Consider the following 27459-nt stretch of genomic DNA (forward strand, 5'->3'; position numbering starts at 1 on the left):
ACTTGGATGGCGGAGAGCTTCCTGAGTGTTGTTGGAGCTGCACTCATCCAGTAGACTCAGTCGATCATTTCTCCATCAGCAACTCACACCTACCAACAGCTGAGTGACACTGGCCCAAATTGATCAAACATTGGACCTAACAGCTAGAATTTTGATTTTGATTTGATTTCATTTATTCTTGTCACATACATCAGTATACAGTGACAAGTATTGTTTTTTGCATGCTATACAAAGCATACCGTTCATAGAGAAAGAAACAAGAGAGTGCAGAATGTAGCGTTACAGTCATAGCTGGTGGGTAGAGAAAGATCAACTTAATATAAGGTAGGTCCATTCAAAAGTCTGACGCAGCAGGAAAGGGGCTGTTCTTGAGTCGGTTGGGACATGGCCTCAGACTTTTGTATCTTTTCCTGATGGAAAAAGGTGGAAGAGAGAATGTCTGGGAGTGTACTGGTGGGAATATGTAATTTCCATTGAGAAGCATAAACTGGTTTGAATTGGGTCAGCCTGTGTTTTGTGATAGTATCACTGTGAACAAGAAGTGATCTTTTACATCTCACATTGTCTAGAAAGGTTGGTAGAACCTGAATGACGGACTAAGGGGTGGCACAGTGGTTAGTACTGCTGCCTCACAGGACCAGGGGCCCAGGTTTGATTCTTAGCTTGGGTCACTTTCTATGTGGAGTTTGCATGTTCTCCCTGTGTCTGCGTGGGTTTCCTCTGGGAGCTCCAGTTTCCTCCCATAGTCCCAAGATGTGCAGGTTAGATAGATTGGCCATGCTAAATTGCCCTTTAGTGTCCAAAGATGTTTAGGTCAGGTGGATTAGCCATGGGAAATATGCAGGGTTACGGGCATGAGGTGGAGGTGGGGATCTGAGTGGGCAGTTCGTTCGGAGAGCCAGTGCAGAATTGATGGGCCGAATGGTCTCTTTCTGCACTGTGGGGATCTATGGTTTAATTCTATGCAGCTGCAAAGGAGAGAATTAAGATATCCCTATAATCTGGGATACGCAGCCTTGTACATCAGTCTAACCTGGTGTTTTCCATGATCTGTGATTGACAGTTCCTGCATCAATTATAGCTACATCTTTCAATGATGAGTTACTTGTCAGCTTGGAAATGAATCAGTGGCCTCCTAACAACAACAACTTGCATTCAAATAGTGCACTGAGCAGAGTAAAACATCCCAAGACACTTCATAGGAGCATCATGAGACAAAATTTGACACCGGGCCACCTAAAAACAGATTGGCGCTAGTGTCTCAGTCAAAGAGTTAGGTTTTAGGGAGTAACTTAAATAAAGAATGAGCAATGGAGTGACCATAAAATGTAGGAGCAGAAGTTCTCTCCACCCTAGTTATGACTGTAACACTACATTCTGCACTCTCTCCTTTCCTTTTCTATGAATGGTATGCTTTGAGTAGCGCGCAAGAAACAATACTTTTCAATGTATGTTAATATATGTGACAATAATAAATCAAATCAAATCAAAGTAGGCCATTCAGTCCATTGAATCTGTTCTATCATTCAATGAAATCATGACTGATCTGATAATCCTCAACTCCACTCTCTGGCCTATCTCCATAACCCTTAAATCCCTTAATGATTAAAAATACGTCTGTCTCAGCCTTGAATTGATCTCGTGATCTAGCCTCTACATCCCTCTGCGATAAGGAATCCCACAGATCCACTCCCCTCTGAGAGCAGAAATTGTTCCTCATCTCTGAGAGTTTTTGGGAATGAATTACAAAGCTCGTGGTCTGGGCAGATGAAAGCATGGTCGACAACGGAGCTTAGAAGGATGGAGTTTATTGCTTTAGCTTAGACAATGAGGGGGCAATCTCATTGAAACTTAGAGAATATTGTAAGGCCTGGATAGAGTGGATGTGGGAAACATTAGTGACTAGGGTCTGAGGGCTCAGCCTCAGAGTAAAGGGATGATCCTTTAGAATTGAGATGAGGAGGAACTTCATCAGCCAGATGATGGCGAATCTGTAGAACTCATTGTCACAGGGGGCTGTGGAGGCCAGGTCATTGAGTGTATTTAAGACAGAGATGGACAGGTTCTTGATTGATAAGGAGACTGAAGGTTACAAGGAAAAGCCGAGAGAATGGGATTGAGAAACTTATCAGCCATGATTGAATGGCCGAGCAGAATCAATGGGCCGAATGGCCTAATTCTCCTATATAAAAGGTAAGGCTTATATCAACACTGCAATGAAGTTACTGTGAAAATCCCCTATATGATGTAATGACAATAATGGAACAATGAAAACTGGGGACTGACGACAGGTCTGGATTGGTTTAGGGTTGTGGAACTGGAAGAGGTACCGAGATAGGAAGGGTAGAGATCATGGAAGGATTTGAGATATTTAAAATTGAGGCATTATTGGTGCCAGTGTATCTCAGCAAACACTGGGATGATGGAAACTTGATGCAAGTCAGGATACAAGCAGCAGGGTTTTGGTTGACCTCATTTTTAAAGAGGATGGCAGCTGGGTATGAAGAGCAGTGGAATAGGTGTGTCTGAGGTAAAAGAAAAGACATAGATATGGGTTTCAGCAGCAGATGTTGGCACTGCTGCCTCACGGCACCAGGGACCCGGGTTCAATTCTGGCCTTGGGTTACTGTCAGTGCGGAGTCTGCACATTCTCCCCGTGTCTGTGTGGGTTTCCTCCGGGTGTTCCTTTTCTCCCACAGTCCGAAAGATGTGCTGGTTAGGTGCATTGGCTATGCTAAATTCTCCCTCAGTGTGCCCGAACAGGCACCGTCGTGTGATGACTAGGGGATTTCACAGTAACTTCATTGCAGTGTTAATGTAACCTATTTGTGACACTAATAAGTAAACAGATAGGTTGAAATGAACACAATTGGAGATGGTTGATGTTACAGTGGTGTGGTCTTGATGATGGATAATAAAAGGTTGTAAATTCACATCATTCTTGTTTGATGACATTCCAATGGGGCTACGATCGTCACATCCAACATTACTATATGTCTCTCACAATGGAAATAGTAAAGTGGAGGCATGGCACATCTCTGTTAATATTGCCTACAGAAGTGTGAATATTGAGGAGGTTAGCATAGCAATGAGACACTGTCAGTCTGGCTCAAAAACCTCTGTCTCTGTGCTATATACTCCGGCATTTCTGTACAACACCAACCACTGCTGCCAGGGCTGCTTAGGGCACTTTCACCTATCAAAACAAAACAGATGGAGCAGATGGCAACCAGAACACAGAAAAATCAAACTAAATTTTAATTTGAAAATGTGTTGATTAACAGTTGTGCTGAATGTCCTTCCATCACGCCACCTCACTCAGCTATTTACCGTGAAAGTTGGGTGGCATTTAAATGCAATCAAATTCTTCTCACTTGTGAAAGAAAATGATTGAGTTAAGAGGCTCATAGGGAGAGGAGAAGGTCATTCTGTCTCTTGACCTTGCATGCTTTTCAAGTAGAACGTGACTTAGAGGGACCTCACTTCCATTAACTCCATGTACCAGCATTTTTAGTGTATCTCTCTTTTACCTAACAAAAATCCATTAGTACCAGGTTTAAAATGATCAGAACCACTCTGCTATTTGTATGAAGAGTGGTCCCTGACATCTAAAATCAAGGATTGAGCATGGGTCCCTGGTGCCTACAAGGGAACATTAGCCAGGCTTATGCAACCTGTCCTCATAAACTAACCCTTATAGTCCTGTTGCTATTCAGGTGAATCTGAGCTGCCTCTTCATCACAGACAGTCCTTACACATGTCCTTGCTGAAATTTGATGCTTAAAGTAAGATTTAGCTCAATAAAACGATGTTTCCTCTGGGGAGCAGCCGTTCTAGTGTTCGAACAGTTGCCTGGGCTGTCTGCCACTTGCAGCTCAGCCTCTCTGATATCTAACCCCACCAACAAATCCTCCTATTCTCCTTCATATTCTTCCCCTTCAGCCGCTCCACAATCTAATCACTCTCCTTATGAAGGAGGTTCCCCTGAATTCCCCCTTGGATTAACTAGTGACAATATTGTATTTTTGGCCCCTAGTTCTAGCTGCAATGACCTCACCCAGGTCTATGAGTTGGAGCCGCTGGAATATGACCTCCTTAATTGAGGCTGGTTAAGGCTTCCCGATCAGCAAGATTTACAGAGACGTATAATGTGTAGTATCTGGGTCATCAGCACTCGGGATGAATACACTGGTCAATTTTGCAATGTTTGTTGACTCAAGTTAAATAGCTTCAAGGGTTTGTGGTTTTTGAAATTTCAAAGGGCCTGGATGATTCATATTTTTATTATCTAGCACTCCAGATATTTTTCAAGCCTAGGAAAAAGTTACAAATGGAGGGGGCTGGATATAGCACTTGGGGTGAACGGAATCAAAGGTTATGGGGAGAAAGCAGGATTAGGCGATTGAGTTGGACGATCAGCCATGATCGTGATGAATAGTGGAACAGGCCCGAGGGGCCAAATAGCCTCTTCCAGCTCCTACCTTCTATGTTTCTATTACATATGTTCAAAGCTTTGTTTTTAAACACAAAGATATGTTGAGGGACAGGTAGTATTGAGGAAGCAAGGGGACTGCAGGGAGACCTGGACAGGTTAGGAGATTGGGCAAAGAAGTGGCAGGTGGAACACAATGTGGAAAAGTGTGAGGTTATGTACTTTGGAAGGAGGAATGGAGCATAGATTATTTTCTAAATGGGAAAATGTTTAGGAAATCAGAAGCACAAAGAGACTTGAGAGTCATTGTTCAAGATTCTCTTGAGGTTAACATGTAGGTTCAGTCGGCAGTTAGGAAGGCAAATGCAATGTTAGCATTCATGTTGAGAGGGCTAGAATACAAGAGCAGGGATGTACTTCTGTGGCTGTATAAGGCTGAGGTCAGACCCCATTTGGAGAATTGTGAGCAGTTTTGGGCCCCATATTTAAAGAAGGATGTGCTGGCCTTGGAAAGAGTCCAGAGGGGATTCACAAGAGTGATCCCTGGAATTGTCGTATAAGGAACGATTGAGGACTCTGGGTCTGTACTCGTTGGAGTTAAGAAGGATGAGGGGGGATCTTATTGAAACTTACAGGATATTCCGAGGCCTGGGTAGAGCGGATGTAGAGAGGATGTTTCCACTAGTAGGAAAAACTAGAACCAGGGAGAATAACCTCAAGCTGAAGGGATGATCCTTTAAAGAGATGAGGAGGAATTTCTTCAGCCAGAGAGTGGTGAATCTGTGGAACTCTTTACAGCAGAAGGCTATAGAGGCCAGGTCATTGAGTGTCCTTAAGACAAAGATAAATAGGCTCTTGATTGATAAGGGGATCAGTGGTTATGGGGAAAAGGCAGGAGAATGGGGATGAGAAAAATAAACCAGCCATGATTGAATGGCAGAGAAGACTTGATGGGCTGAGTGGCCTAATTCTGCTCCTAGGTCTTATGGACTTATGGTCTTACATCCCTCTGTACACTATGGTGTTCATTGACTCTGGAAAGTGTACAATGGATCAATGAGAATGGAAGCATCAGATATTGGCATGGGGGCATAAGGAGGTGGATGGAAGGGCAGAGCTTGGCATAGGGACATAAGGAGATGGAGAGTTGGGGGCATGAGGTAGCATGGATGAGGGATGGGCAGTGTTTGGAGGTGAATAGGATGTGAGGGGTGAGAGTTGGAGGGCCTTGTATCTCTTTTCTTCACTGGGACAAAATCACTGAGGTCAGGTTTTTAAACCGCTCACCTCTGCACCCAACAGTCCATGTGGCTGTCTCTGAACTTACTCCCTTGCCAGCCAGCCTGACTCCAGCCCACACTAGATCCCTGGCAATGAAGATGTTGCCTTTGTGGGCACTTTCTCCCGTGGTGGGCAAGTTGAGCCAGGAATTTCTCCCACTCCACCTACCCATCTCGAGGATGGAAATCCAGGATTTTTCCAAGGGAGAAGAGAAGATTGAGGGCAGACCTGACAGAGACCTTTAAGAGTATGAAAGGGTGGATGGAGGGAAGATATTTCTGCTTGCAGATGACACGTGGTGGCACAGTGGTTAGCACTGCTGCCTCACAGCACCAGGGACCCGGGTTCAATTCCGGCTTTGTTGACTGTGTGGAGTTTGCATGATCTCCCCTTGTCTGCATGGGTTTCCTCCGGCACTCCAGTTTCCTCCCACAGTCCGAAAGATGTGCTGGTTAGGTGCATTGGCCATGCTAAATTCTCCCTCAGTGTGCCTGAACAGGCGCCAGAATATGGCGACTAGGGGATTTTCACAGTAACTTCATTGCAATGTTAATGTAAGCCTACTTGTGACACTATTAAATAAACTTAAACTTAGCAAAATAACTTCTGAGAGGCTGGTATCTTCAGCAAAATTGATTTATTTCACAATAGTTTACAATACTCAGGCCTTCCCAGTATATATTATTCACTCTGAGAGTGCTAGTGACTCAGACACCCCACGTTATGCTGGAATTCTCCCATCCCTCCCACTGCTGGAATTTTAGCAGGTGAGTTATGGGCAATGTGAAACACCATTGATATTCGGGTGGAAATTTCCAACTTTTAGATGAGCACGGCTGGAGAATTCCACCCTATATATCCCTATGAAGCTCAGTGATTAGGAAGCCCTTAACTGGCCTCAATTTGGGAGCTCATATTTCAGCAGATCCAACTCAAGGGCCTCGTAATTGCAACTAGAACTAGAGGCCAAAAATATAATATTGTCACTAATTAATCCAAGAGGGAATTCAGGAAAAGCTTCTTTACGAAGAGCGTGTTAGATTGTGGAGTGGCTGAAGTGGAAAAATATTGAAGAGAGTAGAATGAATCGTTGAGGGGGTTTGGAGTATAAACTCCATTGTAAATTTGTTGGGCCCAATGGGTTCATTCTGTGCTGAAAATATTGTGTAATAATTGAAGAGCAGTTAGTCCATCGAGGATGGTCCCTGAAGTATTATAACTGGGATCTTCCCACCCACTTTACTGCTATGTGAACCCCAGGAGGAGGCAAAACAAAACTGGAGAAGAATCAAGAAGCCAATGGGGGGCAAATGGGTGGCATGGTGGGCACTGCTGCCTCTCAGTGTCAGGGACCTGGGTTCGAATCCCGACTTGGGTTACTGTCTGTGTGGAGTTTGCATGTTCTCCTCATGTCTATGCTTGGGTTTCCTCCAGGTGCTTAATGTTTCCTCCCACAGTCCAAAGATGTGTGGGTTAGGTTGATTGGCCGTGCTAAGAAATTGCCCCTTAGTGTCCAGGGATGCGCAGGTAAGAGGGATTAGTGAGTATAATATGTAGGGTATGGGGGTAGGGATTGTGTTCGGTGCAGACTCGATGGGCTGAAGGGCCTCTTTCTGCACTGTAGGGTTCTATGATTCTATGATTGTATGATTCTAAATTGCCCCTTAGTGTCAGGAGGATTAGTAGGGTAAATACATGGGGTTGCGGGAATAGGGCCTGGGTAAGATTGTGGCTGTTGCTGGCTTGATGGGCCAAATGGCCTCCTTCCGCACTGCAGGATTCTATGATTCTTTGAAAATAAGGGACCTTACACAATCTTTTCCCTCAGGCTATAGATACTAAAACAGCAGAACACAGATATTAGTTTAGTCATGCAATCCACTGATAGAGACATTACTGCTTCAGTGTGCTGGATTGAAATGCAGATAACTCACTCCATATGAAGGAAAATTATTATTAAAGCTGCTCCCTGAGGTTAAGCAGTTTGCAACAAGGGGAAGATTTAAACTTCATTTCCTCCAAATGTTTTAACTGGCCCAGTTGATGCAAGTGTTGGTGATGAAGAATGGTGTTGGTATTGGAAACAGTTCAGTTTTCCCACAGATTAGAAGGGCTTTCTGACCTTTGAATTCTGCATTAATTTTCATTCACTTGAGTGCTCAATGGACACAGTGCACACCTGTACATTTCACAGCATTACTTTAATTGGTGTCAAGACCAGAAAACATTTTTTATCCCAACACCTCAGCTATCTTTATTACTGTACGGTAGTGAAATGTTATAAAAGATCATGTTACCACTTGGTAATACAGCACTTGAGCATTGCTGAGAAAAAGAGACGTACTGTCAAAGCTTTTCACCTGGTACTCATCATAACGGAATCACCAGGATACCAAATCAGAAAGAGGACAACAATTTATACTGCATGGTATGAGAACGCTGATCAGTTGGCAAATGGACTCCAATTCATGGAGTCATTGCCATGGAGAAAACACCAGGGAATAGTTAACTGCCAAGCTTTCGTTTAAAGTCAAACCCAGGCAGTTCATTTCTGATTCGTCAAAGCAGTGGGGATTTCCAATGGTAAAGTTTATTTTGATCTATCCTATCCATTGCTTTCATAGTCCTAAGCACTACATTTCAAAATCTTTGCTTAATCAGCCATATTGCAGGGAATACAGGCCTTGATATGTAATCTCTCTTCATAATCTATCCTTCAGAGGCTTTTTCCTGTGTGCGCTGATGCCAAACCTCTGCCGCACAGCCACTGATGTACCTAGTGGTCATGCAGTTACCTCCTGCACAGCTGTTTTACTCTTATTAGACAACTGAGTGTTTTCCCTCTGTTTTAAGAACTATAGTGTTAAGATACCTTTGTACTCTGCCAGAGAACATCCACTAACACCGGGGGACAGATATCACTGGAGGAGCGAAAGCAGCTGATCAGTATCAGCGAGGAGCAGTGGAAAATGAAAGGCAAGGGGGCATTCAATGACTCCACACAGTTCACAGTGGCAGCACGCATGGCAAAGAAAGGTCAGTCTCAAAATGCTCAATCCTGGAATGTTTAACGAGTGGAAAATTAACGCTTGACATCTCGAAAATGCTTTCTTACGGACACAACAGAAAATTAGAAGTAAAAACAGAAAATGTTGGAAATACTCAGCAGGTCAGGCTATGAGAGAAACAGAGGGGGCGATTTTACCAAAAAGATTTTAAGGGCTAAACAGGTGTGAAAACGGGAGACAATTGCACCCAATTTTTCAGTGAGATTTCAGCCACAATCTTATGGCACTTAATGCGAGAAAAGAGGCAAAGAATGATTCATGCCAGTAGAGGGAGTGGATCGTGCCTATTCTCTCTGGAAAGCTGGCTCCTCACACAAGAGGACACTACTGCACATGCACAGGTCTGTGTTCTGTGCAACAGAATAGAGATATGTCACAACCCGTCCCCCCAAATTTGGATATTGCCCAGATACCCCCTCCCCCTGGATATTAACCACCCCCCCCCCCCCCACCCCATTCCCCTAGTGACTTGCCAGTAAGATCACCCTCAGAGTTAACATTTCAGGTCAATGACCTGAACTAAAAATCACAAGGATTGCTTCCATTTTCCAGCTGATGGAATGTATTTTCCACGTTTCATTTCATTTAGGTTTCAACCATCTTTCTAGCCTAGTTGAGGAAGCATCATGGGAAACTTGTCTCTGAGCCCCTGCTAATATCTTCACTGAGGTGGCCACCCCAAGCTCCTCAAAGGTCAGGAGGTCGATCAGGTTGCTAGAATCACAAGATCACATGATCAGAACCATGATCAATCTTAAGGGGCCCTCGAATGACTGAGTCACCAGGGTCTAACATGTGGTTTGCATCAGCTCAGCATGAGGGCAGCCTACCACTGCAATGAGGGGGCATTAGGCAGGCTACCTTACTTGAATATGCAAAGGACCTAAAGCGACTCTGAGGCAATGCCCCTAGATGCTTCTTTTCCTGGTTTCACTAATATGGTGACTGGCACAGTCCCAGTGTGGAATGCCACCATGCACATTGCCCACCACTTTGGTGCCTGTTTGGCATCTGCAAAACGGGCATGGTGCCAACACATGTCTGGACCTGACCTCCAAGTTCCATTTCTATTTATTGAGCTGCAAACAACTGACATTTGAATTGCATTGAATACTGGGAGAGGAATTCTCACAAAAAAATGTGTCGAATGGGTGGAGAAACCATCAGGCACTGCCCGATCCTGCCCTATTCTACCCGCTGCCACCGGCAAGGCTGTCACCCCTGCTCCCCGCTGGTGTGATCCTCATGGGTGAGAATCTTGACCAGTGAGGGAACTGAGATTAGTGAGGCTGGACGATAGCATTGGGGGCTTGTTAATGACATGTAAAACACGTCATTTGTACTTAAATCACGCCACTTTTGAATGCCAGGGAGATTTTGCTGGCAGAACGGAACTGGCAAGATTGTGGGAGGCGAGAAACTGGGCACAGACCTGATTTTTCGCCTCTTGCTCTAAGATCGCACCCCGGGTATTAAATGGGTCAGATTAACCTGACAACAAACCCAACTTAATTGAAACGCAGATCCCTCAGGCAGCGCTTGCAAATTTAGTGTGGCAAATCACCGGAGTGAGAGTATTAGCAGGATTAGGTGCATTGACCAGGCTAAATTCTCCCTCCGTGTACCCGAACAGGTGCCGGAGTGCGGCGACTAGCGGATTTTCACAGTAACTTAATCACAGTGTTAATGTAAATCTATTTGTGACACGAACAAATAAACTTTAAACCTGTTATCACCATGATTGCTCTGGGGGCAGTGAGACTCGATAATTACAATACTTGCTAATCCCACCATCATTGCAGTAAAATTTGTTGACTGAATTTTCAGCTGCTCTACAGCTGGTAAGATTGCACCCAAGGTCTTTACACATCTCTATCCATCTCCACACTGACCCTGGCTATGGGTCACCTGCCTGCTTCCATCAATGGGTAATGTACCCACATTAACTCATTATGTACCAAACCCATCTCCCTCTAAGCCGGTATCCCATGGATATGGGAGTTACTTCAGTTTACTTCAAATCTTACATTGTTATAAATCTTAATATTCTTGACTAATACAGGGAGGAAGGCCCTTTCAGAGCAGCTAAATAGTGAGCGCGGGCAGGGACAGTGGCCCATTTCTCCATGCTCTCCCCCACTCAGGGGAGCCCTGCCTATTTATATAGAGTTCAGATCGCCACTGCTGTTACGATCAGTAAGCTCAGCACAGATCATAAAGTGAACTTTGACCCTGATTTAGACAGTGCAGTCCTGACCAAACTAATATAAAGCAGGAAGCAAGTTTTGTGGTCTGGGTTTGGAGCATTGGTCTTTTTTTGAGTCATTTTAAGTTGGCACATCACAATGTCGTTATCTTGTTGTAGTTAAGATTTTATAATTATTCTGAAATACCATTTTATTGAATTGCAGGGTTAGTAACCGCAACCACAGGAAATAATGATGAGATAATTATTCCTTTCAAGAAAGCTGCCACAGCAACAAATACACCAACCAAACCTCTGGAAGGTGAGTGGAGCTTCTCGATGTTTCAATAAAGTCAAAGCTTTGAATGGTTTGAGAAGCAATGATGTTTGAAATGTGAGTTAAATGTAAACGTACCAAGCTTATTCGTTCAGTTGTGTGAAGATCTTGTTGTGGCGTCTTGCCTGCCAGATGAAGGGGAACCCACGCTGCCAAGGCCCACTGCGACACAAACCAATCAGGCATTGGTGAGGCCAGAAACAGGCCCATCCCTGGAATCAAGAGCCCTAGGGCAGAACCTCACCTACCAAGAGCTGCTGGCCAATCAGAGACCAGAAGCTCATCAGCACCACAGGGAAGATGGTGGCTACTGCAGGAATAACATCCACAGGGGAACCAGGGCTATGGAGTGACTAGGCCACAGGGAAGTAATGGGGGAGAGCATTACAGATTGAGAGGGCCCTGGGGTATAGGAGGTTCAACAACAAGGGCAGAGGCTTGGCTCCATGTGGGGCCCTTTCCATTTCTGATCTCCAGTCCCTCCCAACCCTCCCTAGGAGGTGACAAGCCGGCTGTATGGTTTTAGCTGCCACGCTCAGCACATGCAGGCCCAATTACAGCTGAGTTAATATTAGCAACAGCGTGATAAGACCCTTCAATGGTTAGTGACTGGGCATTTAAGAATGTCGATACGTGGCAGAGAGGGAAAGTCAGCCAAGCACCTTTTGGACTGAGGCGGGTAAGCAGCAGGGTTCTAGTCACCATCCTGCCTAATTACACGCCTTTCCCATCTTCAATCTCACCACCAGTGAGAGTATAAGCTTCCGCCCTATACCTGGGGAAATGCTTCTTGTTGAGATGTGTTCTCCCTGGCAAGGCCAGCATTTGTTGCCCATCCCTAATAGCCCTGGAACTGAGTGGCCCCATTTCAGAGGGCAGTTAAGAATTAACCACATTTCTGTAGCTCTGGAGTCACATGGAAGCCAGACCAGGTAAGGATGGCGGATTTCTTTCCTTAAAAGGCATTAATGAACCAGATGGGTTTTTATATGATAATTCCCAATGCTAACCACTGTGCCACCATGCCATCCCAATATATAACATATTACATAATAAAATTATGTGAAGAAGCTTAAAAATTAAGTATATAAACACACCAAAAAAAATCTGCTTTCCAATTGTAAGCAATATCTTTGTGGAAGGGTTTAGCACTGTGTCTCTCCACCAGTCACCAGTTTGAGGTCCACAGTAACTCTCCTTTTGCTGGAAGAATTGGGAAATGTAATTGTGCCCGTTGTTGTCACATGATTCACCTTTCTCAAGATCTCTTAACGTTTTAAGTTTATTTATTAGTCACAAGTAAGGCTTGCATTAACATTGCAATGAAGTTACTGTGAAATTCTCTTGGCCGTTCCAAACCCTCAAATCTTTTGTTTCAGAGATTACAAGTTGTCCCGACATGCCCCTGGAGAGTGATGCCACGCTGGATAACCTGGAGAGCTTCCTCAATAAGCTACATGCCAAATGTAAGCCCCGATCCAATGCCATCATGTTGGACTTGTTCTGTTGGTTAGCCCATCACGGAAGGCCAATATCTAATGAAGGATTAGCCATTAGTGGATGGTACTGTACTAGAGACCTAACTTACTTCTCACACCCTGGTGTAGTATTACACAGCACTGTAATTACCGTGCAGTTACAGTCTTGGCAAGTGTCTTAAGCACATATGCCTGGAAGCATTACCTTGGTTCAAAGAATAATGTAGAACTCTCCATTGCTATTGATATAGTTGAAGAGCAGTTGGCTTGGATTGGATAAATCCACCCATGGGCAGGTTTGAATATGAACTCTTTATTAAACTGTTGCAGCATTTACAAATGGTATCACTAAATACACATTGGGTGGAGTTTTATGGCCTTGCTCATCCCGAAACCATAAAGTTCTACCAGAGGTCAACAAACCTTTTTATGTTCCGCCCCTCACCCGCTCCAATTCCCGTGGTGGAAGGGATGTAAAATTCCCTTTTACCCTTCCTTTGAATGGCACAGCCTGCCTCACCCAAAGACCCAATTCTAACCTAATCCGATTACCAGTGGAGCGATCACTTTTCAGGAAATAATTTGCCGTACAAAGCGTTTTGAGATATTTCAAACTGGTGGAGTTCTCCGTAAACACAGACCGTTCTTAACTGCCTTCACTTTCTGGATCCCATTCAACCATGCAAATGTAAGGATAATGAGGGAAAATGATAGTCAGATGGCTGGGACAGGGTTTTACCTTTCTAGGAGGGGTGAGGGAGTTAGAACAGAAACTGACTGGACCACACACTCCCACCCTGGCTCTGTCTGATCATCAAATCAGGTGTCAAAGAGGGTTTGTGTTTATTGTGAGGGGACTTGGTGATGAAAATAGGGAGATTATGCTTCAGTTTGGTGAGACCACATCTGGAGTATTGTGTTCAGTACTGGTCTCTTTATACAATGAAAGGTGTAAATCCATTAGAAACAGTTCAGGAAAGGTTCACGAGACTCATGCCAGGAATGGGCGGGGTTGTTTGATCAGGAAATGTTGGATGCAGGTCTAAACACAGACCAGGGACCCAGCTGGGACTTTCCTGTTCCCTTTGAGCCGATTTGTCACCAGCTTAATCACCAGGCAAACTCAAAGATGAAACTTAAGGTTGGATTTGCCAACCATTCCTGCCAACGGGATCTTCTGGTCCCTCTGAAGTTGAACCGCCCCAACCTCCACCACGCCCGCCCCACCCTCCGCGCTGCCCCCTTCTCTGCGGTGGACAGGGCAGGTGAGCCATGCAAAGGCCCAAAGACCTTGGCAGAAGCAGCAGATCCTGCCAGTCACCTCATGCACCCACAGGAAGACCCTAATGGTGTGGGGAGCAGGGGGGGGGTTGGGGGGATTGAGGGGTGCATTAGGAGGTCTAGGCCTCCAATTTTTTTCTCTCACAAATTGCCTTCGACGATACAACACTGAGAGAATGTTGCGCTGCTGGCAATGCCACCTCTCCATAGAGATGTGAACAGGTCTGATTTCTCAGATGGCCAGAAAAGACCCAATGGGACTGTGTAAAGAAGAGCGGGGTATGGGGGGGAAGGGAGAGTGGGGGGGGTGTTTCCTAATCCACAATATTTTGCATGTGGTAGAAACCTGAGATTTCCTAGCCAACTATTATCCCATATTCAGCACCATCAGCACAGTGTATCTAATCATTGTCCCATTACTGTTTGTGGGAGCTTGCTGTGTACACCTTAACTTCCCTGTGTCCTTACTTTGAAACGCTGACTACACTTCAGAGGTACTTCATTGGCTGCAGAGCAGTTTGGGACTGCCTGAGGTCGCAAAGGGTGCTACGTGAATGCAAGTTATTTCTTTTGAGGTTGGGTAATTGAACAAGGAATAAAATCTAATCGCCTAGGTTCCTAGGATGTTGGTGTGAATGACGTAACTTTGTGTAATTTTGATCCCAGCTCAGAGCAATGTGGAGACGACAATCACAGTGACTGAACAGACCGTGAAGGAAGTGATGAGGCCAGATGATGACGATACTTTCAGTAAATTCTACAAACACGTGCCCACCGTTCTGACTTCCGATGTGGTGAAAATCGAGGAGAGTTTTGACGCTATTTTCGAATCCAGCACCCCAAAGTAAGAGTTAAGCAGTTTTACTCGAGGGGATTTACTTTGAACAGTAGAGAAGTGGTGGCATTTCTTTTGTTTCAATTTAATTGCTAAAGAACTCCGGAAAACGAGAGCAATGAAGTCAGAGGTGGACAGATGTAGAAAGGAACAAACTGTAAAGAGAAACGTAACAGCAAGATATCTCTGGATTAAATGGTAGGGGTGTGGATGGAGCAGAGTTTGTAAGGAGCATCCAGGAGGGTTTCTTGAAACAGTACGTAGATAGTCCAACTAGGGAAGGGGCCGTATTGGACCTGGTATTGGGGAATGAACCTGGCCAGGTGGGCAGTTTTGGCCGCCGTACTTACGCAAGGATATTTTGGCCTTGGAGGGAGTGCAGAGGAGGTTTACTAGGCTGATGCCGGAGTTGAGGGGGTTGAGCTATGAGGAGAGGCTGAATAAACTAGGCTTGTACTCGTTAGAGTTTAGAAGAATGAGGGGAGATCTCATTGAGACGTATAAGATGATGAATGGGATGGATAAGATAGAGGTGGAAAGACTCTTCCCGCTCAGAAAGGACAGTAGGACTAGGGGGCACAGCCTCAAGATAAAGGGGGGGCGGTTTAGAACGGAGTTGAGGAAGATCTTCTTCACTCAAAGGGTGGTGAATCTCTGGAATTCTCTGCCCGTTGAAGTGGTGGAGGCTACCTCGCTAAATATTTTTAAGACGCAGGTTGATGGGTTTCTGATAAGAGAGGGGATTAAGGGTTATGGGGAGAGGGCGGGAAAGTGGAACTGAGCCACGACAGATCAGCCATGATCTTATTGAATGGCGGGGCAGGCTCGAAGGGCCAGATGGCCTACTCCTGCTCCTATTTCTTATGTTCTTATGTTCTTAATTTCCTCCTCCAGTCAAATCAGAGAACAAATAGTAACAATGGTGAAGCTCTTTCTGAATGGATACCTAACACGGTTCCTCACTTGGACCTACGTTGACTTTCACTTTTGACTTCCTGCAGACTGACCTCCGAGTTAACAGAGCACAAACGAGCTGTGAGACCTCTACGCAAGACGCAGTGTTCCCGCAATCCACTGAGAGCATTGGCCGCACGAGAGGACATCCGTCAGGAGTACACAGAACAGCGTCTGAATGTGGCTACGGTGGAGGTCAGGAGGATCCGGGCTGAGAGATGTAAGTTGGAGCAGGTTTCCTCTTCGAATTCTCCCTCGGTGTGTTGGAACATAGCATCCCAGAATCCTCCATACAAGGATCCAGCACAGCATGGGCCATTTGGCCCATCGTGCCTCTGTTGCCTATCACATCTCTTTTGCATTCTTTCCAAGGCCTTAACAAATAGACACCATGTGCTTACAGATCCTCAAAGGGAAGATACCTCCACGTCACCCTCTTTGTGGCTGAGAGCATGCTCTCTTTTCATAACTTTTACAGGGACATTGGGTGGGATTTGATGGCGAGACCACACATTCCCACCTGAGGTCAATGGACATTTCCATTGTCCAGCCCTTTCCCACTCTGGCTAGGCGGTAGAATTCCAGCCATTAACTGATTTTCCAAGCCTCCCAGATTGAAATATTCTCTTGAGTAGAGATCCTATTGTAATGTGAACTTGGAAAAATAACTGCACGCAGTTAGAAAAATTTTGATTTTGTTTTTGGGAAAGATGTTTCTTCTACTGATCGCCTCTCCTCACTGCTATGTCTGAGAGGTAGTCCATCCACGTCTGGCCAATAGGAGGCTTTCCTTCAGTCTGTTGGCCCCGTTACTCAGGCTGCTCTTAAACCATCACCCAAGTGGGTTTCAATGGGATCGTTCTGGATGATTCCACTCGTCAGCCTTGTCCTCTGCTAGCCTAGTATTCAGGAGATGACCAAATCCCAGTCCTAGCGTAGTCACAACACCACGATCGTACACACATTTACAGTACAATTTATGAACATTTCTAATAACCCTCCCTCCAACAAATCAGTAATCTCCTTACCCAGTGTGTCGATGACCCTCCTCACCCCCTTCTGCAGAACGTAACCCTTCATTCTCCATCCCTCCTTCCCCCTAGTGACAGTAGACCTCACAAAACAGGCAGGTCATCTGATCCTGTCAGTCTTTTTGCTGAGAGGGAGAGGTTAAAATAATCTTACTATCTATTCCATTAGAAATAGATGTCTTTATATATTTCAGTACTTCAGTGTGAGACACAGATGATCATAATCTGATGTCATCTTAACTTTTTGATGACGTACAGATTTGGTTTAATGTTTATTTATTAGTATCACAAGTAGCCTCCTACGGTCCAATAGACATACTGGTTATGTGCATTAACCACGCTAAATTCTCCCCTCGATCAGGCACAAGAGTGCAGCGACTAGGTGATTTTCACAGTAACTTCATTGCAGTGTTAATGTAAGCCTACTAGTGACTAATAAGTAAACTTTTTTTATTAACACTGCAATGAAGCTACTGTGAATATCCCCAAGTTGCCATACTCCCGCACCTGTTTGGGTACACGGAGAGAGAATTTAGCACGGCCAGTGCACCTAACCAGCACATCTTTTGGACTGTGGGAGGAAACCGGAGCACCCAGAGGAAACCCACGGAGACGGTGCAGGCTCCAACAGACAGTGACCCAAGCCGGGAATCGAACCCGGGTCCCTGGCGCTATAAAGCGGCAGTGCTAACCATTGTACCATCAACAGCTCATTTGGTTGTTTCCAGTGTATACAGTGGATCTTTTCTACTCCTATTATGGATGTAATAGTCTAACTCAGGAACATTTTGCATGCTTACAGTGGCGAAACACTCCAACTACGCAGATGTGGCCTTGGCAGGGCTAGCAAGCAAGGAAAACTTTAAAAATGTGAACCTGCGGAATGTGAAGAAAACAGAGCAGATATCCAGTAACAGCACGGTCCCCTTCAACACAGTGATGCTCCTTCAAGTGAAAGGTAACCACTAGCCGGTGCTGTCATTTCCTGAAAATTAGAAGAACATTTAAGGTTTTGAGAAAACAAGGGTCAGGATTTTACAGTCCCGCCACAGTGTGTGTGTGTGTGTGTGTGTGTGTGTGTGTGTGTGTGTGTGTGTGTGTGTGTGTGTGTGTGTGTGTGTGTGTGTGTGTGTGTGTGTGCTCCCCTGATCCCCATGGATGTATGGGTCATTTAAATTGCTGTTTGCGTCAGCAGGACTGTAATCATAGAATCCTTAAGTAGAGGAGGAGGCCTTTCAGCCCATCTACGCTGCACCGACTCTCCGACACGGCAACCTATCTAGACACACCCACTGCCCTATCCCTGTAAGTCCATGTATTTACCCCGCTAATTCCCTTAACTTGCACATCTTTGGGACACTAAGGGGCAATTTAGCAATGCCAATCCACCCAACCTGCACATCTTTGAACAGGAAGAGGAAATCGGAGCACCAGGAGGAAATCCATGCAGACATGGAAAGAATGTGCAAACTCCACACAGACAGTGACCCAAGGCCGGGAATTGAACCGGGTCCCTGGCACTATGAGGCAGCAGTGCTAACCACCCGGGTCTGTGGCATTATGAGGCAGCAGTGCTAACCACCTGGGTCTGTGGCATTATGAGGCAGCAGTGTTAACCACCCGGGTCCCTGGCGCTATGAGGCAGCAGTGCTAACCACCCGGGTCCCTGACACAATGAGGCAGCAGTGCTAACCACCCGAGTCCCTGGCACTATGAGGCAGCAGTGCTAACCACCCGGGTCTGTGGCATTATGAGGCAGCAGTGTTAACCACCCGGGTTCCTGGCGCTATGAGGCAGCAGTGCTAACTACCCGGGTCCCTGGCGCTATGAGGCAGCAGTGCTAACCACCCGGGTTCCTGGCGCTATGAGGCAGCAGTGCTAACCACCCGGGTTCCTGGCGCTATGAGGCAGCAGTGCTAACCACCTGGGTCCCTGACACAATGAGGCAGCAGTGCTAACCACCCGGGTCCCTGGCACTATGAGGCAGCAGTGCTAACCACCCGGGTCCCTGACACAATGAGGCAGCAGTGCTAACCACCCGGGTCCCTGGCGCTATGAGGCAGCAGTGCTAACCACCCGGGTCTGTGGCATTATGAGGCAGCAGTGCTAACCACCCGGGTCCCTGGCGCTATGAGGCAGCAGTGTTAGCCACCCAGGTCCCTGGCGCTAGGAGGCAGCAGTGCTAACCACCCGGGTCCCTGACACAATGAGGCAGCAGAGCTAACCACCCGGGTCCCTGCCGCTAGGAGGCAGCAGTGCCAACCACCCAGGTACCTGGCGTATTGAGGCAGCAGTGCCAACCACCCAGGTACCTGGTGCTATGAGGCAGCAGTGCTAACCACCCAGGTACCTGGCGCTATGAGGCAGCAGTGCTAACCACCCAGGTACCTGGCGCTATGAGGCAGCAGTGCTAACCACCCGGGTCCCTGGCACTATGAGGCAGCAGTGCTAACCACCCGGGTCCCTGGCGCTATGAGGCAGCAGTGCTAACCACCTGGGTCCCTGACACAATGAGGCAGCAGTGCTAACCACCCGGGTCCCTGACACAATGAGGCAGCAGTGCTAACCACCCGGGTCCCTGACACTATGAGGCAGCAGTGCTAACCACCCGGGTCCCTGACACTATGAGGCAGCAGTGCTAACCACCCGGGTCCCTGACACTATGAGGCAGCAGTGCTAACCACCCGGGTCCCTGGCGCTATGAGGCAGCAGTGCTAACCACCCGGGTCCCTGACACTATGAGGCAGCAGTGCTAACCACCCGGGTCCCTGGCACTATGAGGCAGCAGTGCTAACCACCCGGGTCCCTGGCACTATGAGGCAGCAGTGCTAACCACCCGGGTCCCTGACACAATGAGGCAGCAGTGCTAACCACCCGAGTCCCTGGCACTATGAGGCAGCAGTGCTAACCACCCGAGTCCCTGGCACTATGAGGCAGCAGTGCTAACCACCCGGGTCCCTGGCGCTATGAGGCAGCAGTGCTAACCACCCGGGTCCCTGGCGCTATGAGGCAGCAGTGCTAACCACCCGGGTCCCTGGCGCTATGAGGCAGCAGTGCTAACCACCCGAGTCCCTGGCGCTATGAGGCAGCAGTGCTAACCACCCGAGTCCCTGGCACCATGAGGCAGCAGTGCTAACCACCCGGGTTCCTGGCGCTATGAGGCAGCAGTGCTAACCACCTGGGTCCCTGGCACTATGAGGCAGCAGTGCTAACCACCTGGGTCCCTGGCACCATGAGGCAGCAGTGCTAACCACTGTGCAGCCAAGCAGAGGGACAGTAAAATCCCAGCCAGGGAGTTCAGACGTTCAGTTCAAAAAAATGAGTGCGGCCTTTGTGATCTTGTCTGCAATCGAACCCTTGTAAACATGGACTTTGGAATGTTTGACTGCAACTGGCTTTGTCCCTTCCCTGTTTTGTTAGCTTCTGAATAAACTCGCCTGCAGTTCCACAGACGCAGAGTCAGCTCTCGAGATTAAACGCCAGCTGGGAGTCAGACACTGAAACTCAGATTGCGACTGGAGAAGGAGTGCAAGATTTGAGGACAATATTGTCAGTGGGAGACCCGCGTCAATTTAGCTCCCTAGCCTGGTTTAATTTTTTTTTAATTCATTCATGGGACATAGGTGTCTTTGACTGACCAGCATTTATTATCCATCCCTAGTTGCCCAAGGGCAGGTGAGAGTCAACCATAAAACTCTTAAACTCTGCGTTGGGTAATCTAGCTCTTTGGCTCTTTAATAAATCTCTACCTGCTGCTATGTGTAATCTGTCCAGTTGCCTTAAGGCACAGTTAAGTGATGACTTTTGTGTGTGTTTGCGTGTGTGTGCGTGTGTGTGTGTGTGTGTGCGTGTGTGTGTGTGTGCAGCTCAGGATAACATAACCCTCTCTTCCCGGTCTCAGGTCGCAGGCATGTTCAGGTCCGATTGGTGGAGCCGAGAGCCAGCTCGCTGAACAGTGGGGACTGCTTCTTGTTGGTCACTGCCCAGCACTGCTTCCTTTGGACTGGAGAGTTTGCAAACGTGATTGAACGCTCCAAGGTATGACCATCAAATCTGATCAGGCGAGTTAGGGAAATTCATCGATAAAGATTTTCTCAGCAGGTTCACCCTGCCCCCTCCCCAATGCCAGGCCACAGGCTCTGAGGGGACCCCCTCCTAACAGGGTAAGCCTCTCAATCTTTCCACATATAAGAGTCCCACCCACCGCTGGGTGAATAGCAGGAGTGTGGGGTTGAGGGCCTTGAGTGGGCATTAATTGCCTAATTAAAAGCCTCAATTGGTGTTGAGGTGAAAAGCCTGCCTATAGGCCTTCCCTCTGTGGACTCGGTTGAGGTACTGGTGGGTAGGTAGTGAGATCTCACCAGCCTCCCTCTTGATCAAACGCACCCGACATGGAGGACGGCACTAAATTCCGCCAAGTAACTGTGACAGTTGGCAAGGAGGGCACACGAAGTGGCGGACTTGAGTCTTTGTCCCATTCACACCTTCCACCTCAATCCTGTCCCAATGTCCTTTCCGCCATCACTCGGCTCTCTGGACAACAATGAAACTGTTGGCATTTTTATGGGATGACGCCTCAAATATTTGTTTGATTCCATTTCTCATTACCAGGACATTTCCGAGTCTATGTACCACGTGGTGATCACTTAGTGCAAAACTTTGATCTATCGCTTTGGTCAGTCTAAGAGATTGCTGCTTGTTCTGTCTCCAATTCACTGGAGTGATCTAATATTGGCCAATGGTTCCCAGTAGGTAATCATCCTCTCTTACTACTTGTAGGCATCGGAGTTGGCGGGTTTCATCCAAGCAAAGCGGGAGCTGGGCTGCCGCGCAGCAAGCGTTACCGTTATTGAAGAGGGCATCAACAGTCAAGGCAAAAGGGCCAAGGAGTTCTGGGAACTTCTGGGTGGCCAGGCTGAATATCAAGGTGAGGAATGGTCAATATCGCTGCACCTGCAGATGACTCAGTCACAGATATGGGTGTGAATAACGGAAGGAGCGCCAGTGAAGGGATAGACTGTCAAATAACGATAGGATTTATTGCTGTGTGAATCAGTTAAAAACTCCTGTGATGATAATCTCACTGCAGTTTGGGACAGGTTGAGGTGAAGAGAAATTGGAAATGGAATGTTGATTACGGTCATAAAGATATCCAACTGATGTTGCTGCAGATGCTTTGCTTAGTTAGTGCCATTTTTGCATATCCAATACTAGGAAAATCTATACCCACGCCTTAGTTTTGCTGCCACTGTAGCTTTCCTTTGGTGTCACCCATTGTTGGAACGCAGAATTACAGAATAATTTCAAGTCGTTAGGACAATGTGAACTGTTAAGATTGTAGATGAGTAAAGAATGGGTAGCTGGAGTGGGGCACGTTGTTGAGTGGTATTGACAACTTAACAGTTAGTATCGACACCACCAGCAATACTATAATTATCACAACTGGCACACTCACTACAGAGTAAACATCACTCCCACTGACACACTCACTACAGAGTGAACATCACTCCCACTGACACACTCACTACAGAGTGAACATCACTCCCACTGACAAACTCACTACAGAGTGAACATCACTCCCACTGACACACTCACTACACAGTAAACATCACTCCCACTGACACACTCACTACAGAGTGAACATCACTCCCACTGACACACTCACTACACAGTAAACATCACTCCCACTGACACACTCACTACACAGTAAACATCACTCCCACTGACACACTCACTACAGAGTGAACATCACTCCCACTGACACACTCGCTACAGAGTGAACATCACTCCCACTGACACACTCACTACAGAGTGAACATCACTCCCACTGGCACACTCACTACAGGGTAAACATCACTCCCACTGACACACTCACTACAGAGTGAACATCACTCCCACTGACACACTCGCTACAGAGTGAACATCACTCCCACTGACACACTCGCTACAGAGTAAACATCACTCCCACTGACACACTCACTACGGAGTGAACATCACTCCCACTGACACACTCACTACACAGTAAACATCACTCCCACTGACACACTCACTACACAGTAAACATCACTCCCACTGACACACTCACTACAGAGTGAACATCACTCCCACTGACACACTCGCTACAGAGTGAACATCACTCCCAGTGACACACTCACTACATGGTAAACATCACTCCCACTGACACACTCACTACAGAGTGAACATCACTCCCACTGGCACACTCACTACACGGTAAACATCACTCGCACTGACACACTCACTACACAGTAAACATCACTCCCACTGACACACTCGCTACAGAGTAAACATCACTCCCACTGACACACTCACTACACAGTAAACATCACTCCCACTGACACACTCACTACAGAGTAAACATCACTCCCACTGACACACTCACTACACGGTAAACATCACTCCCACTGACACACTCACTACACGGTAAACATCACTCCCACTGACACACTCACTACAGAGTAAACATCACTCCCACTGACACACTCACTACACGGTAAACATCACTCCCACTGACACACTCACTACACGGTAAACATCACTCCCACTGACACACTCACTACAGAGTAAACATCACTCCCACTGACACACTCACTACAGAGTAAACATCACTCCCACTGACACACTCACTACACGGTAAACATCACTCCCACTGACACACTCGCTACAGAGTAAACATCACTCCCACTGACACACTCGCTACAGAGTAAACATCACTCCCACTGACACACTCACTACAGGGTAAACATCACTCCCACTGGCACACTCACTACAGAGTAAACATCACTCCCACTGACACACTCACTACAGAGTAAACATCACTCCCACTGACACACTCACTACAGAGTAAACATCACTCCCACTGACACACTCACTACAGAGTAAACATCACTCCCACTGACACACTCACTACAGAGTAAACGTCACTCCCACTGACACACTCACTACAGAGTAAACATCACTCCCACTGACACACTCACTACACGGTAAACATCACTCCCACTGACACACTCACTACACGGTAAACATCACTCCCACTGACACACTCACTACAGAGTAAACATCACTCCCACTGACACACTCACTACACGGTAAACATCACTCCCACTGACACACTCGCTACAGAGTAAACATCACTCCCACTGACACACTCGCTACAGGGTAAACATCACTCCCACTGACACACTCGCTACAGAGTAAACATCATTCCCGCTGACACATTCGCTACACAGTATACATCACTCCCACTGACACACTCGCTACAGAGTAAACATCACTCCCACTGACATACTCGCTACAGAGTAAACATCACTCCCACTGACACACTCGCTACAGAGTAAACATCACTCCCACTGACACACTCGCTACAGAGTAAACATCACTCCCACTGACACACTCGCTACAGAGTGAACATCACTCCCACTGACACACTCGCTACAGAGTGAACATCACTCCCACTGACACACTCGCTACAGAGTAAACATCACTCCCACTGACACACTCGCTACAGAGTGAACATCACTCCCACTGACACACTCGCTACAGAGTACACATCACTCCCACTGACACACCCGCTACAGAGTAAACATCACTCCCACTGACACACTGAGCCTCCAAGTCTTCACCTGCTCGAAAGCCATCACCTGTATAAATTTCCTGTCCGCACTTTATCAGAGCTGTCTCATTGCAGATGTTCAGAATCGATACTTACCTTTTCAGTTTGAAAGTTCTCTTTCTTTCTCCAGAATCATTTGTTCAGATGAAAATACATGGAGACCTTCTTGTCTTTGTATCTAAAATTTCCTTTTTTTTTCTTAACAATGCTCAACATATTTTTGAAGTCATGTAGAAATGGAAGTAATTGTCCTTTAGGCAAAGTCTGTAGAGTATTTACACTGACCCAGTCTGCTGGATGGAGATATTGTTATGTTTTTGGCAGTAATCACAGTTTAGTGTCAAGAATAGGATTGATATGCCATTGAGTGCCCTTGGGCTGTGGAAGTTGAAACTCTTTCTCAAGAGTTTAATAAAGACTATCGACTTACTTTCCTGCTGCTTTCTTTCTACTTTATGATGTTCCCACTTCCTCACACTACCTCACATTTAGAATTATGTAGAATCATAGAAAAACGACAGCACAAACAGGCCCTTCGGCCCACAAGTTGCACCGATGATATCCCTACCTACTAGGCTTACCTATAACTCTCAATCTTATTAAGTCCCATGTACTCATCCAGACATCTCTTTACAGACCCTAATGAATTTGCCTCCACCACCACCGACGGCAGCCCATTCCATGCACGCACACCCTCTGAGTGAAAAACTTACCCCTGATATCTCCTCTGTACCAGCCCCTTAAACCTGTGTCCTCTTGTGGCAGCCATTTCAGCCCTGGGAAAAAGCCTCTGACAGTCCACTCTATCCATACCTCTCAACATCTTATACACTTCTATCAGGTCCCCTCTCATCCTTCGTCTCTCCAAGGGGAAAAGACCAAGCTCCCTCAACCTATCCCCATAAGGCATGCCCCCCAATCCAGGCAACATCCTTGTAAATCTCCTCTGCACCCTTTTCTGTGGCTTACCCTCATTTATTCTCACAATCTCACTCACTGTCTCACTGGAACATTCTTCCCCCATTCTCACATTCTTCAGGAAAAAAGACAGTAGGACTAGGGGGCACAGCCTCAAGATAAAGGGGAGGCGGTTTAGAACGGAGTTGAGGAGGAACTTCTTCACTCAAAGGGTGGTGAATCTCTGGAATTCTCTGCCCGTTGAAGTGGTGGAGGCTGCCTCGCTCAATATTTTTAAGAAGCGGGTTGATGGGTTCTTGATAAGCGAGGGGATTAAGGGTTATGGGGAGAGGGCGGGAAAGTGGAACTGAGCCACAACAGATCAGCCATGATCTTATTGAATGGCGGGGCAGGCTCGAAGGGCTAGATGGCCTACTCCTGCTCCTATTTCTTATGTTCTTATGTTCTTAGATCTTGGCCGGAGCTTTTGTAGTGATGGGATCTGCGCTGAGAGTGACCCCCTCCCCCCCACAGTGCGGGTATTCAATGGGAAATCCCCTTTGACACTGGCAAAGCCAGAAGATCTCACCGCTGGCTAATTGGGGAAGTGGGGGGGGGGGAGGCTACCTCCACTGCTGCAAAACATGCCATGGGGAAGTGCAGAAAATCCTGCCTGCCCTTTACTATCATGGTGTGATATGAATGGAAGCAAGTTGGCAGCCTATCTGATCAATCACTGTGAATATTACTGATGTTTGACTGTTGATCCTGCAGCCGCGGGGGATCCAGAGGAAGATGAGCTGTATGAAGTTGCAATCACGGAAACAAACCACATCTATCGTCTGGTTGAAGACAAGCTTGTCCCGGACACTGAATCATGGGGGAAGATCCCTCGCTGCTCCATGCTCAATTCGAAGGAGGTAGGAGCACTCAGTGCATGTGTAGTTTTGGACCATGAGGCTTGTTTGGATATATGAATGCACGGCAGAGTATCAACATTACATAGCTCATTCATTTTTCAGAGTCAATAATTTGGTTGCAGGTGTTGGCAGCATTTTAGAAATCCTGTAATACAGGTATTCTGTATGAAACTTACATAAAATCAAGTGGACTTTCCAAAAACAAGCCCACCTATATTATTGTCAATGTTGGTTTGAAGTTATTCTAATCACACAATGTTCAAACCAGTTGATGTCTCAGATGTTGCCAAATCTGGAAATGGCAACATGAGTCGTTTGTTATTTCCCTGCCTCTGGTTTGGACTCGGGATGGGTGTGCAGGTGATATGTCTGACCTGGGATTCTCAGTCACATTTTTTGCATGGCCACACAACAGCTAATGCTTCTTTCTCTATCCCTGTTCAGTCCCTGTCAGTGTACAGTGTGCATAGTGAACTGATTTAAACTTACCATCCATCTATCTGAAAGAGTAGTGGTCCCAGTTCTGTAGAAGATGTACCTGCAGCAATGATGGTGGGTAGTTCTGGGATATAGTGAGATAACATATGGGATGATATTGGCATCGTGCTGATTTTCCTCTGTTATGCTTTATCCCAGCATCATATATTGTCCTGTCCTAACAACTGAATTTAAAAACATACTGGAATTCCATTTTAAGATAAATAAGACCAGTTCAGGCAAGTTTTACTGGTACCCTTCTTTTCCACATTTTACTGGATTTTCTACCTATAACAATTCCAGGAGTTGACTGTGAAGGAACCATGCTTTTATTGCACTGAATGAAAATAAACAATAACCACAGACCTGTGGTGAACACAACTAGTCCCAGCCAGCACCAAAAGATTAGTGGACCCTCTCAGGGTCTTGCTTTATATAGGACTTGGTATGTGAGCTTCACCTGATTGACTGATTACCAATCCCCAGGGAGTTCATATTCAACAAGTCCAACTGGGAGGTCAATTAATGGTTCATGCAGTTCATAGCGGTTATCACAGTTCCAAAATGAATATCAGGTGGGAACCAACCCTTGGGTATAGTTGTTGGGGTGAAAGCTCACCCACTGGCACGATATATTGGAACAGTATAGAATC

At 46.5% G+C, this 27459-nt stretch overlaps 1 protein-coding gene across 9 annotated transcripts in view; it reads left to right on the forward strand.

Annotated features, from left to right (window-relative positions):
- svild (supervillin d) overlaps positions 1–27459 on the forward strand; it is a 174610-nt gene that overhangs the window by 117448 nt on the left and 29703 nt on the right. For all 9 annotated transcript variants that reach the window (XM_080213812.1, XM_080213807.1, XM_080213808.1 and 6 more), the window contains 9 exons: positions 8602–8749; positions 11193–11288; positions 12683–12769; positions 14729–14906; positions 15899–16071; positions 17685–17840; positions 20784–20920; positions 21662–21809; positions 26184–26329. In XM_080213812.1, coding sequence (XP_080069938.1) covers positions 8602–8749; positions 11193–11288; positions 12683–12769; positions 14729–14906; positions 15899–16071; positions 17685–17840; positions 20784–20920; positions 21662–21809; positions 26184–26329 — 1269 coding nt within the window. The remainder of the gene's footprint in view (positions 1–8601; positions 8750–11192; positions 11289–12682; positions 12770–14728; positions 14907–15898; positions 16072–17684; positions 17841–20783; positions 20921–21661; positions 21810–26183; positions 26330–27459) is intronic.

The sequence above is a fragment of the Carcharhinus amblyrhynchos genome, chromosome 27 (genome assembly GCF_965287045.1).
Source record: "Carcharhinus amblyrhynchos chromosome 27, sCarAmb.v2.hapA, whole genome shotgun sequence".
NCBI classification, from domain to species: Eukaryota; Metazoa; Chordata; class Chondrichthyes; order Carcharhiniformes; family Carcharhinidae; genus Carcharhinus; species Carcharhinus amblyrhynchos.